The following is a 13305-nucleotide window of genomic DNA, read 5'->3' on the forward strand; positions in this document are numbered from 1 at the left end:
TAACTGGCCCCAGGCCACACAGCTAGAAGGTAGCAGAGGGAGATCTAGATCCGAGGTCTACCTGAATCCAAAGCTGTGCTCTTACCCCGTCATTGAACTTCCGGCTGAGAATCCTGTGGGCTGGCCTGGGAGGGGAGGCCGGCCCCCACGCCCCACCTCTGCTTCTCTGACCTGCAGTTCCGGTATAAAGAGGCCTTCCTGCGGGACCGGGGCCTGCAGATTGGTTACCGCAGCGTCAACGACGACCCCAGGATGAGGCATTTCCTCAGCGTCGGCAAACTGCAGAGTGACAACGAGTACAAGAAGGACTTTGCCAGGACTCGGACCCAGTTCCACAGCTGCCCGGACCAGCCCGGCTTCCTCCAGGCCAGGAGGAGCCAGCAGCTAGCCAGCAACCTGCGCTACAGGCAGCCTCCGGCCCAGCCCACCTGCGACCCCGAGCAGCTGGGCCTGAAGCACGCGCAGAAGGCCCACCAGCTGCAGAGTGATGTGAGCCGCCCGGCTGAGACCCTTCCTCCGCTGCCTCGGCCATCACGCCGCATCCCACGTGACCCACATGACCTTTTGGCCGGGGGGGGGGGGGGGGGGGGAGCTGGGCTGAGACAGAATCCGGGAGACCTAACACCACAGTGCCAGAAGGTATAATAATTGCAGTTTATGGAGTCTTTACCGTGGGCCAGGCTTGGTGCCAAATGCTTTTCCAAGCATCGTGCCATGTAGCTCCCACAGCAGCCCATTCCTGCCCCATTTTACAGATGAGGAACCAGAGGCCTGGAGAGCTTAGGGAACTGACTCAAGATCACCCGGCAAACAGGTGGCAGGCCTGGGATATGAACCCCACTTGGCTTGATGTGAGAGCTCAAGCTCTCGATGGTTCTGCCATACTGTTTCTGAGAGGTCTTAGCAGTTACCTGACTCAGTCCTTGCACTTTCCCTGGGAGGCAGCTGAAGCCCAGAGAAGGGAAATGGCTTTCCTGAGGTCACAGAGCGAATTGAGGTGGGAGCTGAGACTTGAATGGATCCTCCCCACCCTCTGCCCCCAGTGTGGCTCCTGTTACTTGAGTGGGAAGATGCAAAGCCCAGCGACATGCCAGCCCAGATCACAGCACATCGGGCCCTCCGTGCCAGGGAGCCTCTGTTGGGGAGGAGTTTGCCCCCCTTGTCCTGACTTTACTGACAAGGGCATGTGCTCCATCCCACAGAGGCCACACTGTGGCCAAACCACCCCAGACCCCACTGACCTCTTCCTCTTGCTTCCCTCTGTCCCCTAAGGTCAAGTACAAATCAGACTTGAACCTGACCAGAGGTATCGGCTGGACACCTCCCGGCTCCTACAAAGTGGAAATGGCTCGGCGGGCGGCGGAACTGGCCAAGGCGAGGGGCCTGGGTCTCCGGGGGGCTTCTGTGAGTAGCCAGCCGCAAACCCACCCCAGCCGGCAAGGCCGTGGGGGAAAGGCAAACTCATTGTTTCTTTTCAAACTTTATTTTTGGCCAAAGGTCAGCCGGCTCTAAAGAAGTGTGAAATGCAGCTAGCTGGAGCAAGGCGCCTAATTTCATGGGTCTGAGATGACCAGGCGGATGACACCCGGGTTAAACTTCCTGCAGGGTTTTCTCTGAAGTCACAGCCATTAGTTGCACGGAGACAAGCCTACCGGGGCCCCTTCAATCACGGGCCACGGCCGCCCAGGCTGTGCTCACCGCTAGCTCGTTACATCCGCAGGAAGGGTCAGGGACTTGCTGGCTGCAACAGTCTGGGTTTTGAACCCTACTTTGTTCAGAAGAAAGACGCCACGTCTAAATGAGAGATTGGCTTTGCTTCTTTCTCCTTCTTGCCTCGAGGATCCTTTCTCTTGGGGAGGGTGGAGGAGGGGAAGGGCAGGGGAGGGGGAGCATTTGAAATGCTCCCAGGGCATCTGAGGCAGCTCATTCTGTGGGAGCCGGGCGGAAGCTTCATTCTGACTCAGGGAGGTATGTTTGATTTCTGCAGGGGGGGCCAGAGGCTCTGGAGCCTGCAGATAATCAGAGGGGGGACGTGAACCCAGATGCCACTGAGATTCTACACGTCAACAGGAGGAAGGCTGTGCCGTTGTGAGTGAGCAGCGTCCACCCAGGACTCTTGGGAAAGAGGCTCAGGAGGAAATGTGCCCACCGGAGACATGCTTCCTTTCGAGCAAGCTGAAAAAGCCACACACCAGCCCATCCCCGAGCCGCCTTTACTAAAACAACGACTCTCAGAAAACCACGGAGAATGTTGTATTTTTGGTCCCCCGTCTGATCCTGGACATGGGTGGCCAGTTCTGTTGCGTTCCTTGGGTGTCTGGGATGAGGAATAAAGATGTAAAGGTGACTCCCACTGGCTCTGGTTGTTCTGAAATCCCACGTTTGCAAATGTCTGAGGTGAAGGTGGTCTGTGATTTTCTTGAAGGGAAGCCCACAAAGTATCTATTGGGTTGATTCTGGCATGTCTTGGGTTACCCATGAGGCAGCCTGATAAAGCGGTGGACATGCTGGTCCAGGGCGCCCCAGGCTGGGTGGCTGTTGTCTCTGCTCAGAGCATGGACACTCGGCTGTATGGCCTCCTGGGGGCTCCCAGGGCGTCCAGGGCTGCCCATGAGGCCTGGCCTTGTCTGGGTGCTCAGGACAATGGGCTCTCAGGTTCAGAAGACACCTTAGAAGCTACCCTCCTTTTGGATGGTGGCTTTGATCCAATTCAGGAATTTGGTAACTTGGGTGTAGACTCCTGGCTTCTTCCCACATTCCAGGCCCCAGCTCACTATCCCATAGATATAGTAGGTGCCATTCTTCTCACAGGTCAGAGGGCCTCCAGAGTCACCCTAAGGGAAAAAAGACACATGAGTTCAGCTTTGTGAATCAGAATACATTCAGAGACACCCTCCACCTTCCATGAGGAGATGCCAGGGGGCGATGGGGTGACATCGCCCCAGTGGGTTTCTCTGGAAAGTGGAGGCAGGGCTCTTCTAAAGCCTTCTCAGACACAGAGCTCTGAAGGGAGAGAAGTGAATACCACCGTAGGCCCCTGAGTCCATGAGGGCTTGGCAGAGAAGCCACAGGACTGGACCCCAGTGCTGTGGTCACACCCCTACTTCCACACCCTTAGTCATGACTCGTAGTCACACAGCGAGTTCTCAGGGGCCCCCAACTTCCCATTCCTGCAGGGTCGGGGGGGCAGTACCCTGTTTGGATAGAACCCTCCCAGGACCCTCAGGGCACACACAGGGTGGGAAGGACGGGGCTCGGAGACAGCACAGCCTAGATGTTCAATGTGGTCTACGGGGTTAGATCTTCTTGTTCCAAACCAGATTGGTGGATGCTCGCCAAGTGGGCCTCAGTTTCTCACATGGTGAACTGTGGAGGGCAACAGACCTCCCCCAACCCTGCCCCGGCTCCTGTGCAGATTAATCTTTGTAAAGTACATAGAACAGTGCCTGGTTCATATTGAGCCCCAGCTAAAGTGGCAGGAGGAGGATGGTGAGAAGGGGCAGCTCTCACCACGCCCCACTGCTCACACCCGGCAACTGAGAGGATTTACAGCCAATTGTCTCTTTGAATCTTAGCCACACCTTAGGATTTTATGCATATGTTATGTCTTATTTCGTTTAATATTACAGATTAGGCACCCGAGATTGGAAAATTATTTCAGTGTAATGAACTGAATGTGTTCCCCCCAAATACTGACGTTGAAACCTAATTCCCCAATGTGATGGTCTCAGTGGGTGGGGGTTTGGGAGGAGATGAGGTGGGGCCCTCATGCATGGGATTAGTGCCCTGCTGAAAGGGACCCCACAGAGGTAGCCCCCTCTTTCCCCCGTGTGAGGTCACAAGGAGGAATCGGCTGTCTGTGACCCGGGAGAGGGCACCCCCTGGAGCCTGACCACACTGACACCCTGATCTGGACAGCCAGCCCCCAGAACTGGGAGAAATACATCTGTGCTGTTTAAGCCGGTCTATGAGGATTTGTTAGAGCAGCCCGAGCTGACGAAACAATTCAGTGATTGACAAAAGTCACGAAGTGGAAGAACCAGGATTCAAACCTGTGACTGTCTGTTTCCAAAGCCTGCAAGCGAAGCCCTCGAAATACCTAGAGGATGGAATGACCTGTTTTCTTCCTCATCTTCCAGGGGCTTCAGACAAATCACATCCATCAGCCCATGACCCTCCTTTGAGGAGGTGGATCTCTGCAGCCCCTTGGGAAGGGACAGAGGGTCCCAGTAGAGCCACAAACCTTAGAGAGAGTGACGGTGATTTCCCACCCCAGCTCGAGGCCGGCAGGTCATTGTTGGGCCCATTTGTGAGGGGGGAGCTGAGGCTTGAGTGTGTCCACACTGGGGTTTCCAAGACAGTTGGGTGATTTATGAGGACGTTGGGCAGAAGATTCTAAACTTAGGTGTTCTTGGGAGTCTAGGAAGGACGTCTCCTGTGAGATGTGACCCCTACAGAGAGAGAGAGACCATGGGGCCTGGTCTCTGACTTGGGGTAAAGGCTTGATGTCACTTCAGCACCAGTAGATGGAGCCTCCCCCATCTCCCTGTCCTGCAGCCTCTGAGTTACCACAGGCCTCTGTGGCTTGGGGTCCCCAAAAGTCCTAGACTGGGTTGGGGGGGATGTCAGGCAGGCTGAGGAACCACTCAGCCACTTAGTGTGCTAGGGCTGAATCCCCACCCCCATCTCTGTCTCTCTCTCTCTCACATACACAGGCACACACATACAGATCCTGATGCTTAGTTACTATTACGAATTCTCTGGGCCTGTCATCTTTCTCCTTCTAGCCACTGGTCCTTTGGATAGCTCCTTGTTGGGATTTACAGCCATGCTGCCCAGTACTGAGGCCAGAAGCACCATCTTCACGTTTAAACACAGTGAAGCAAATCTCCGCTCTGCCACTCAACCAGCCAGGTGCTATGGGCCAAGATCATTTCTCCAAGCATCTATGACTTGTGATGATGACATCCCCTTCACCAGTGTCATGAGAATTAACTTAGACAAGGCAGGCAAAGCGGCCACTACAGTTACAATGCTGGATCCTCCCAGATGGATGTGGATGCCAATCTGCCAGAGGACAAGTATGCCTGCCTGTGCCTTAGCTTTATGGCAGGTGGGCCTCCGAACTGGCCTCCCAGCCAGGGGCTCTCAGTCTGGCCTCTGCCCAGTGTAAGCTCCTGCCCATGTCTCCTTCTCCAAGTGCCATTTGGAATCTCAGACCTGGCACGAGTCTTTCCCAGGCTTCTGAAGGTTTCCTGCACAAATCATGCTGTCATCGATCATGTGGTCATAGAGTTGGTGGGAGTTGCACAAAGCATTGGCAATCAGCTTGACCTTGGCATCCAGGAGCTGGCGGGATCCTTCCCCTGTGGGGTAGAGAAAAGAAGTCACCACTGTGGGGACCCGGAGGACACGTGTCCCACCAGAAGATGGTGGGGGCATTGATAAGAAGATGGCCACAGGTCTGAACTCAGAAAGGAAGGTTTTTCCAGGAGATGGGCAGAGGGGCCTCATCTTTCAAGGATGGAGGCTCTTGGCCTCCAGTCTTCCCCATGGTTTTATAGACCTTCTGTTCTGTGCTTATCACAGTGGAGCAGAATCATTTATTCCCTCTTCTGTCTCCCCAGCTAGACCATCAGGTCAGAAGGGTAGGGATAGTGTCTTAAACCATTTTTTAAATTTCCTAGCAGAGGACTGGCACACAGTAGATTCCTAATGATGGATGCAGTGCCCCAGTTGCTCCTCTAGATTACCTACTTCCCAGAGCAGAGATTTCTTCCCCTGAGGATCCTCTGTTCTGCTCAATGTGCTCTGGTCAGCATGGTGATATTGAAAGGTTTAGGCGCACGACAATGAAGATCCCTATGAAGACTGGCCTCTGGCTAACCCTAGATCTGATTAACCCGAAATCTTCTTTCCCAAAAGCCTTCTGACAAATTTGTGTATTACATTTCATTTTCTTCATGAATACAGGTCTATTTAAAGTGTTTCTTGCTTTCCATTATTAAGGGCAAGATTTGGGGGGAAGAGAGATCTATTTTGAGTATTTGAGAAAGACTTGAAATACGCCTCTGGATTTCATATGTTAGAGAATATAATCTTGTCAGCACATGAGGAAATGGATCCTGTGGTTACTTTTTTAGATAAGACCACATCCTAGAGACAAATCAGTAGCTTGGTTTAAGAAAATTTATAGAATGCCTACAATGTGGAGACCCCTGAGTGAAGCACTTCAGGGGAAACAGATAAACGAACGCAGACCCTGCCCTCCAGGGGCTAAGTGAATATCTCCATGGAATTCTATCAGCTCCTATTATAATGATTCCAAACCTAGGAGGTAAGTGTGGTTATGGAGAAACTAAAACTCAGCTGTCCAAGTGACAAAGCCAAGATCCCAACACCAGTCTGTCTGATGCCAAACCCATCTTCTTTATAATCTATCCTCTTTCCAGTCTACCACGGGAAGGAGAGTGATCTCTGTGGATACAGGATCAATGCTTGATGGAAGTCAAGGTAGGGGACAGGGACAAATAGAAAGATCAGGGAAGGCTCCTTGGAAGTGATGAGATTTATCTAGAGATTTAGCCATAAGGCAATCTCTTCCTTTTTGTAATGCACCTTCAATGGAACACTGATTCTAAGTTCAGAAGGGATGTTGAGTTTGACCCCTTTCTTCTCTAGTTAATGCAACTCACCTGGGTCTCAGGAGAATGCATGGCCAGACTCACCTGTTTCTGTCACACCCCAGCCAGAGATGTGGCACTCAGTCCCAGAGGGGAAAACACCATGGGGCAAACATACGGTCTTCACATATTTGGATTCCAAAGCACAGTGACCATCCACTGGCTTCAGCTTGAGCAAAGCTAGGTAAGGAGAGAAAGAGAAAATGAATGATGGTATCTTCTCTGTCATTAGCTTCAACTTGATCAGGAGGTAGACATTGCAAAGCCCCACTCCCAGTGCCTAACAAATGAATGCCTTGCTCCTCGGCTACTGCATTCTTTTAACTTCCAACTGGGGAGGAGTCACACTTCAGGCTGAGTGTAATATCAAAAAATAATAGTGGAGTTTGAAATCGTTTATAGTCCATTTTTTTAAAGAACAGGCTTCAAGAGGGAAAAAAAAGATACTGAGGAAGGAGAGAGAGTGACAGATCCTAGGAATGGAGAGCTAGAGTACACATTGAGCAGCCAGCACCTTAACATCATTGCGTCTACATCCGAGCACCTACCAGATGCCAGATGTACGTGGGGACACATGCACATCAAGTCACTTAACACACGGGAAGCTGAGTGTTGTACACCAGCATATCCATTTTATAGAAGAGGAGCTGAGGCTTGGAGAAGTGAAGCCAGCTAGTAAGGGAGGGAGCTGGGATTCAAGGCTGAGTTCTTTCCACAATACAGCCTTGCTAGCACCTCTTCCCCTCATTTATCGATAACATCAACACAGACCTTTAAAACTAAAGGGCTCTGGAATAAATTCTCTATCTTATAGAGTCTATGAGGGACCAAAAAGATAAAAGCACCTTCTAGAACCAAACCTCAGCTTTCCATCAGTAATGAAATCTACCCAGGACAAGACCCATGGGAGATCCACCATAGAGGAGACTTGCCAATATCATTGTGGGGAATCTCTTCTCTTTCATTATAGTGGCTGTACTTGAAAATCTTCTCCACCCCGAATCTCTGCTCATGGAATTCTGTCTTCTTCAGGTCCTGGTCCCCTAACACCACTTTCAGATGTTTGGTTTTTATGCTGCAAGGGAAGGTAAGATGGTCTGGTATTTGAGAGACTGAAGTTAAGCCCTGGCTTTGTTCCCAGTGAGCTATGACCTTGGACAAATGACCTGACCTTCTGCAGCCTTGGCATCCTCATTTATAACTGTCATCTTGCTCACAGAACTCTGCTGTGTGGTCCAAGTAAGAAAATGTGAGGAAACATGGTCTCCAAATGCAAGCTGTAACATGTATCCCACATTTCCTGAGAGACCTCCCGTTCCCCCTGGGATTTGCTAAAGAGCAGCCAATTAACTTCTTGAACAACTATTCTTTGTGGAGGCTAGTGTTTGCATGTTTGAATCCCAGAAGAAGTTGTTTAATGATACTGGATAGGAAGACCTTCAAGGCTGCCACCAAAACCTGGGCTACATGGGACCAGCTCTGACCATGAATTTGGGGAACTCAGGGGAGTGGTGGTAATTCAGGTGCTCAGTAGGTGCTGGCTTCTCTAGGCCAAATAGGAGTCATGGCTGAAGACACACAACACCAGGAGGTTCATAGTAATGGCATCAGATAGGAGCATGCTATTTTTCTCTGTTCAGGGCAAGGCTGGAGAGGTTAAGGAAACAGGTCAGTCTGGGTTCATATCCCATTTACCTACTCACTTTCCACATGACTTTACGCAAGGTGCTAAACCTTCCCAAGACCCAGGGTCCTTGTTTATGAAATGAGAATAACAATCAACTTTTTCACTGCACAAATATTTACTAAGCACTTGTTCTGTATGAAGACTTGCACTAGGCATTGGGTATATTACAGTTAATAAAAGTAAAAATCTCTGTCCTTCCTCAACTTGTCTTCCAGTAGATAGTGTTCAGGATTAATTGTCATAATACACATAATGCCCATGGTAAGCCTTCTAGACATGGTAGCTCTTTTCCATCTGGTTTTAATGAGCCACTCCTGCTCTTAGAGCTAGATCAGCCCCTCTGATCCTGCCAAAGTCACCAAAATGCTGCTCAGATTGGAAGGGGAGAACACGCCCCAAAGACTTGAGTTTCCCTGGCCTCTGCTTTCAGTAGGCACCTACTCCGTGCAGTGGGCAGCAGTAAGCACCCAGCAGGGGTGGATCAGCGCTCCCCCGCAGAAGTGGCCGTGGGGCATGGAGATGGTCAGTGACAATGAGGTCTGCAGGGATGCCTGCCATGGGTGCTTGCCCGCCGTGCTCTTAAAGCCTCCATAGATCCTCTTGACATTCCTCTTCGTCATCTCAGTCCTCCCACATGAGTCAAACCCTGGAAGCTCAGTCAGAGGCTCTGTGGGGCTTTCCTCTGTGTCAGCAATGTCTGTGGGACACAAGAAAGACAGATCACACTACTCACTTTCCTTCCAGGGCCTCAGAAGGGACCTGTCAAAGGTATGACTCTGAGTCCAGCAGCTTAGCAAGTTTCAGAGTTAAGAGACTGCACTGATGCATACAAGGTGGGCATGTAGTAGATACACAGTTAATATGTGTTAATACATGGATTCCTATGAAACAAGTCTATAGAATTAATGATGAAGATGTTGCTTTTTTTTTTTTTTGAAAATGTTGCTTTTTACTTCTTATTTTGACATGTATACAAAAATGTGTGTGTAAATATGTAAATCCATCACTGGAGGAAGGGTTACTTCAGTTGATTTTTTTTTTAAATTTTTTTATTGTTATGTTAATCCCCATACATTACATCATTAGTTTTAGATTTAGTGTTCCATGATTCATTGTTTGTTACTTCAGTTGATTTTTAAAGAATGGTTGGATATGGACAAAATCAGACATAGGATGGAGTATTCTAGACAGAGATGACCATGAGAGCAAAGGCACAGAATTGAAACTATCCAGGGAGGTAATCCCATCGATCAGGACAAGGTGGGAAGGTGCAACTTTCCGGACATGGGTAGAGAGGTGGGCCAGAGAAGCCTGCCAGGAAGATTGTGAGGCTGGAATTCTATCCATGTTGCATCCTGAGAGGCTATGGAGTCTCAGCCAATGTTTGATCACCACTGTATACTGAAGACCTGGCATAGTGCCAGGCACATAGTGAGCAATCCATAAGTATTTGCTGAGTGCACTGTCTGGGAGTCAGGAAACATGAGTTTATAGTTGGATCACTGGCCTCTGTTAACAAAGGTATCCAGGCTTGCTAGGCATCCTGAAAGGGGAGCAGAGGATTGGGCATTTGGGTTTCCACTGGGATGGCAATTGGTAAAACAGGTGTGGCGGGTGAACAGGGTGAAGAGATGGGGTGCAGGAGCCTGCAACCTCACCATTGCTGGGGCTTCGGGACAGCTATGTTCTTACCTACGGCTGAGCAAGCTGGGATCTTGCAGTACTCCCATTTCACCTTTGCGTTGTTGGCTTTAATGAAACACCACGGCTGTTTGTCTCCATCTGGGTTTCTAAAATGAAAACACAAAATAACCCACAGTCAAGGCTTGGTGAACCCCCTGAACCTCATTAAAGGACCCTTGGATAAAAGAATACCAAGTTCCTGTGCCCCCCCCCCCACCCGGGGACCACGTTCCATTCTATTCCTCCAACAGGTCAACAAACCCTGGCACATAAGTGTTTGTGGCAAAACTTTAACTTGCAGGGTAGAATCCCAATGACCAGAAAACAGTTAACAAGATGTGTGCCAGATCCACGGGACATATCAAAGTGTTTGTAGGAAAAGAAATGAGGTCCCTGTTGAAGATTCTCCTTTGTCAGGAAAGTGAAATAGCTACAGATGCATGGTGAGAGGAGAGACTCTGCCAAGACCCCCAAATTCCATGTGTGGGAATTCTCTGAGGAAGGCTGCTATGAGCATCGCCCTGGAGAGCCCTCCATGAAGGGAACAGCTCAAACTGAGTGAAGGTGGGAGGTAACTTGCATTTTCTGCAAGGGAAATCCTCTGGCTTAATGGAACCAGTTTAAAGCCATACAAATCCTGCCCCTTATGTGCAGATTCTATGTGGTTAGAGCAGTGGAGGAAGCCAACAGAGTAGTCTGGAGGCAGCAGGAGAAGAAGGTAACTAGTCATCATCAGGTATAGAAATGATATTATCCTGATGTGGGAAAACCTGAACATCCTGTGGCAGAGACTGCAATGCTCACCAGACATTCCATTTTATCTTCTACATTTCTCCCTTGAAGTTGTGCAGGATGGCATGACTATTTCTGGCCAATGAAATATGTGTGCAGAGATGATGTGTCCTTTCTAGGTTCAGGTAGTAAAAAAACTCATGCTCTATTTTCGAGTCTCTCCTTGCCTTTCCTGGGTATTTGAGTAACTCTGTGGAGCTAAGACTCTCCCTCGCATCCCACTCCCCAACCCACATGACCCATGCAGCCACAGTGAAAATTAAACCCTGAGGTATTCAAGCAACTGGGATTTGGGGGCTGTTTGTTACAGCAGCTCAACCTAGCCTATCCTGTGTAGGAAAACCTTCCTAGAAAGAAAGCTGATGAGTTTCAGTGTTCCGCACTACCACCCCCCCCTCCCCCCCGCCCAGTTTCTAAGCTGCCCAGGAACACTAGGAGCAGGAAAAAGGGACAGACAAACCCTTACACTGACAAGCACCCAAGACTGCTCACGGGGAAGAAGATAAGTTTTACCTGCAGAAGTTGTGCTCCCCGATCCCGTGGGTCTCAGCATCTTCCATAAACATGTTGTAATTCTCCTGCAAGAGGAGGTGGGAGTTCCAGTAAAGGCATGAGTGTTGATTGACTGTCTTACTCACTTTCCCTCGGTAGGAGTAGCCATCACCAACGTAGCAGTCATCAGGACCTTGGAGAGAGCAGGCAGGGACATGGGAACTGAGAGGGACTGGCATGCTGCTCCTGAAAAGGACCTGGCAGGTGTATCAAGTGGGGAGAGGATCGGGCCTGAATATTGATCACCCTGAGCTTGCACCATGAATTCCAGAAGGAAAGTGGCTTGTATATTCCACGTTCAGCCCAGCTTAAAAACATGAAACATGGTGGTTGTGATGGAACTTAGATGGAACTTAGTTCTTTAATTTTGGCTCACACAAAGCCTGATGGCCTTCGGGTTGAGGGCCAGGGAGGCCCAGGTGTACCTGATTTGCCTGCACTACATCCCAGTTTATGACTGTTTACACAGAGCCAGGTGCACCCTATGCCCTTTGGTTGGAAGGCAGAGGCAATAGTAGAGTTTGGGAATCTTGACGTTAACCCCATTCTGGGAACAAAACCCAAATGTAAAAGGATTCCAGAGGCCTCACTGTGGCCCCAAGTTTCTGTTGAAGTGGCGGTGGTAGAGATCCATACCTATTTCACAGAATTTCCCCTTGAACTGGTCAGGGCAGGTACAGGCGAACTTGGTTCTCCGCCTATGCCGGGAGCAGGTGCCGCCATTTTGGCAGGGATTTGGCCTGCACACAGGAACCGCTGTGAACACAGGAAGTGGGGCCAGGAAGGCTCTTCAGAAGGAGTTGTAGCTACATTGGAGATGATGAGGAGATCTCTGTGGCACTCTTCTGGTACCCATCCTTTCACAAAAGTTGGGTTACCAAAGGGGAAAGACAGACCCACTGACACTCTAGTAAATGGACACATGAACCTTAAGAACATAAACAAACATGGGTGAGGGAATGTGATGGAGGCCATGCAAAGAAGAACATCTAAGTAAATGGGTCATTCAGTGAGGAATAAGAGGTATAGACTGAGCAGGAACCTATGGGCCAGTCTGAGCTAGGCTGAAACCTGGCTCTGCCCCTCGATAGCTGTGGGACTGTAAGCGAGTCGGTTAACTTCTCTGAACTTCAGTTCCTTCATCTGTAAAGTTCTTCCTTGTGGTATTTTTGGAAGAATGTAAGAAAAAATGTAAATCTCTTGGGACAATGCCTGACTCATTGCAGTGACTAAGTACAGATTTAATCCCCTATATGGCCCGTTCCAGGAATAGACCCGGGCTTACTTCCTGGAGGAAATGAGTTTCAAGATTATTCTTTTTGGATGAGAAGGGACACAGGTTAGTCAATTCCCCCTAGACTCTCTAGGGGTGATGCATTTTCTTTTTTTCAAGATTTTGTTTTTAAGTAATCTCTACGCCCAACGTGAGGCTCGAACTCACAACTCTGAAATCAAGAGTCACATGCTCTACTGACTGAGCCTGCCAGGTGTCCCCGGATGATGCTACTAAAACGTCAGAGGCATCTGGACTTCCACACAATAGGTTGTAGATGTTCCAGGCACAACTCAGAGAGAGAAAACGTACCAGAGCAGGGGCCTCCCGCACTTACCTGTGGAGCAGTCTGGACCCCTGTAAGGGTGTTTACAGGCACAGCGGTAATAGGGAGGACTGTGGGTAATGAGACATTCGCCCCGGTCACATGGGTTGTTCTTGCACTTGTTTTGCACTGTAGGAGATCCATAGAGAAGTAAGCAACATGATTTGGGGACAAATTTTACTTACTGGGGTACCCGCATAATACAATGTTTGGGGGTGGTGGTGAAGCATGACTGACAGAGTGCGTGCCCTTGTCTGTGGCCCCGAAATACCATGCTACCCCCGGACAAAAAATATATATATATTTTTTA

General features: G+C 49.7%; 2 protein-coding genes across 6 annotated transcripts in view; one reads left to right on the forward strand and one right to left on the reverse strand.

Moving 5' to 3' along the window:
- The window catches only part of NRAP (nebulin related anchoring protein), a 70821-nt gene extending 68474 nt beyond the window's left edge, over window positions 1-2347 (forward strand). For 2 of the 4 annotated variants that reach the window (XM_036106216.2, XM_078077099.1), the window contains 3 exons: window positions 178-489; window positions 1273-1404; window positions 1988-2347. In XM_036106216.2, the coding sequence (XP_035962109.2) occupies window positions 178-489; window positions 1273-1404; window positions 1988-2092 (549 nt within the window). In that variant the 3' untranslated portion in view covers window positions 2093-2347. Of the gene's footprint in view, window positions 1-177; window positions 490-1272 lie in introns of all 4 variants that reach the window. The other 2 variants (XM_036106215.2, XM_078077098.1) reach the window with 1 other exon arrangement.
- The window catches only part of HABP2 (hyaluronan binding protein 2), a 32238-nt gene continuing 21162 nt past the window's right edge, over window positions 2230-13305 (reverse strand). For both annotated transcript variants that reach the window (XM_036106219.2, XM_078077100.1), the window contains exons 5-13: window positions 13008-13124; window positions 12034-12153; window positions 11359-11530; window positions 10063-10160; window positions 8812-9067; window positions 7616-7758; window positions 6729-6863; window positions 5221-5366; window positions 2230-2834 (exon numbers count right to left, since the gene is read on the reverse strand). In XM_036106219.2, the coding sequence (XP_035962112.2) occupies window positions 2670-2834; window positions 5221-5366; window positions 6729-6863; window positions 7616-7758; window positions 8812-9067; window positions 10063-10160; window positions 11359-11530; window positions 12034-12153; window positions 13008-13124 (1352 nt within the window). In that variant the 3' untranslated portion in view covers window positions 2230-2669. The remainder of the gene's footprint in view (window positions 2835-5220; window positions 5367-6728; window positions 6864-7615; window positions 7759-8811; window positions 9068-10062; window positions 10161-11358; window positions 11531-12033; window positions 12154-13007; window positions 13125-13305) is intronic.

This window comes from Halichoerus grypus, chromosome 7 (assembly GCF_964656455.1).
Source record: "Halichoerus grypus chromosome 7, mHalGry1.hap1.1, whole genome shotgun sequence".
Classification (NCBI taxonomy): Eukaryota; Metazoa; Chordata; class Mammalia; order Carnivora; family Phocidae; genus Halichoerus; species Halichoerus grypus.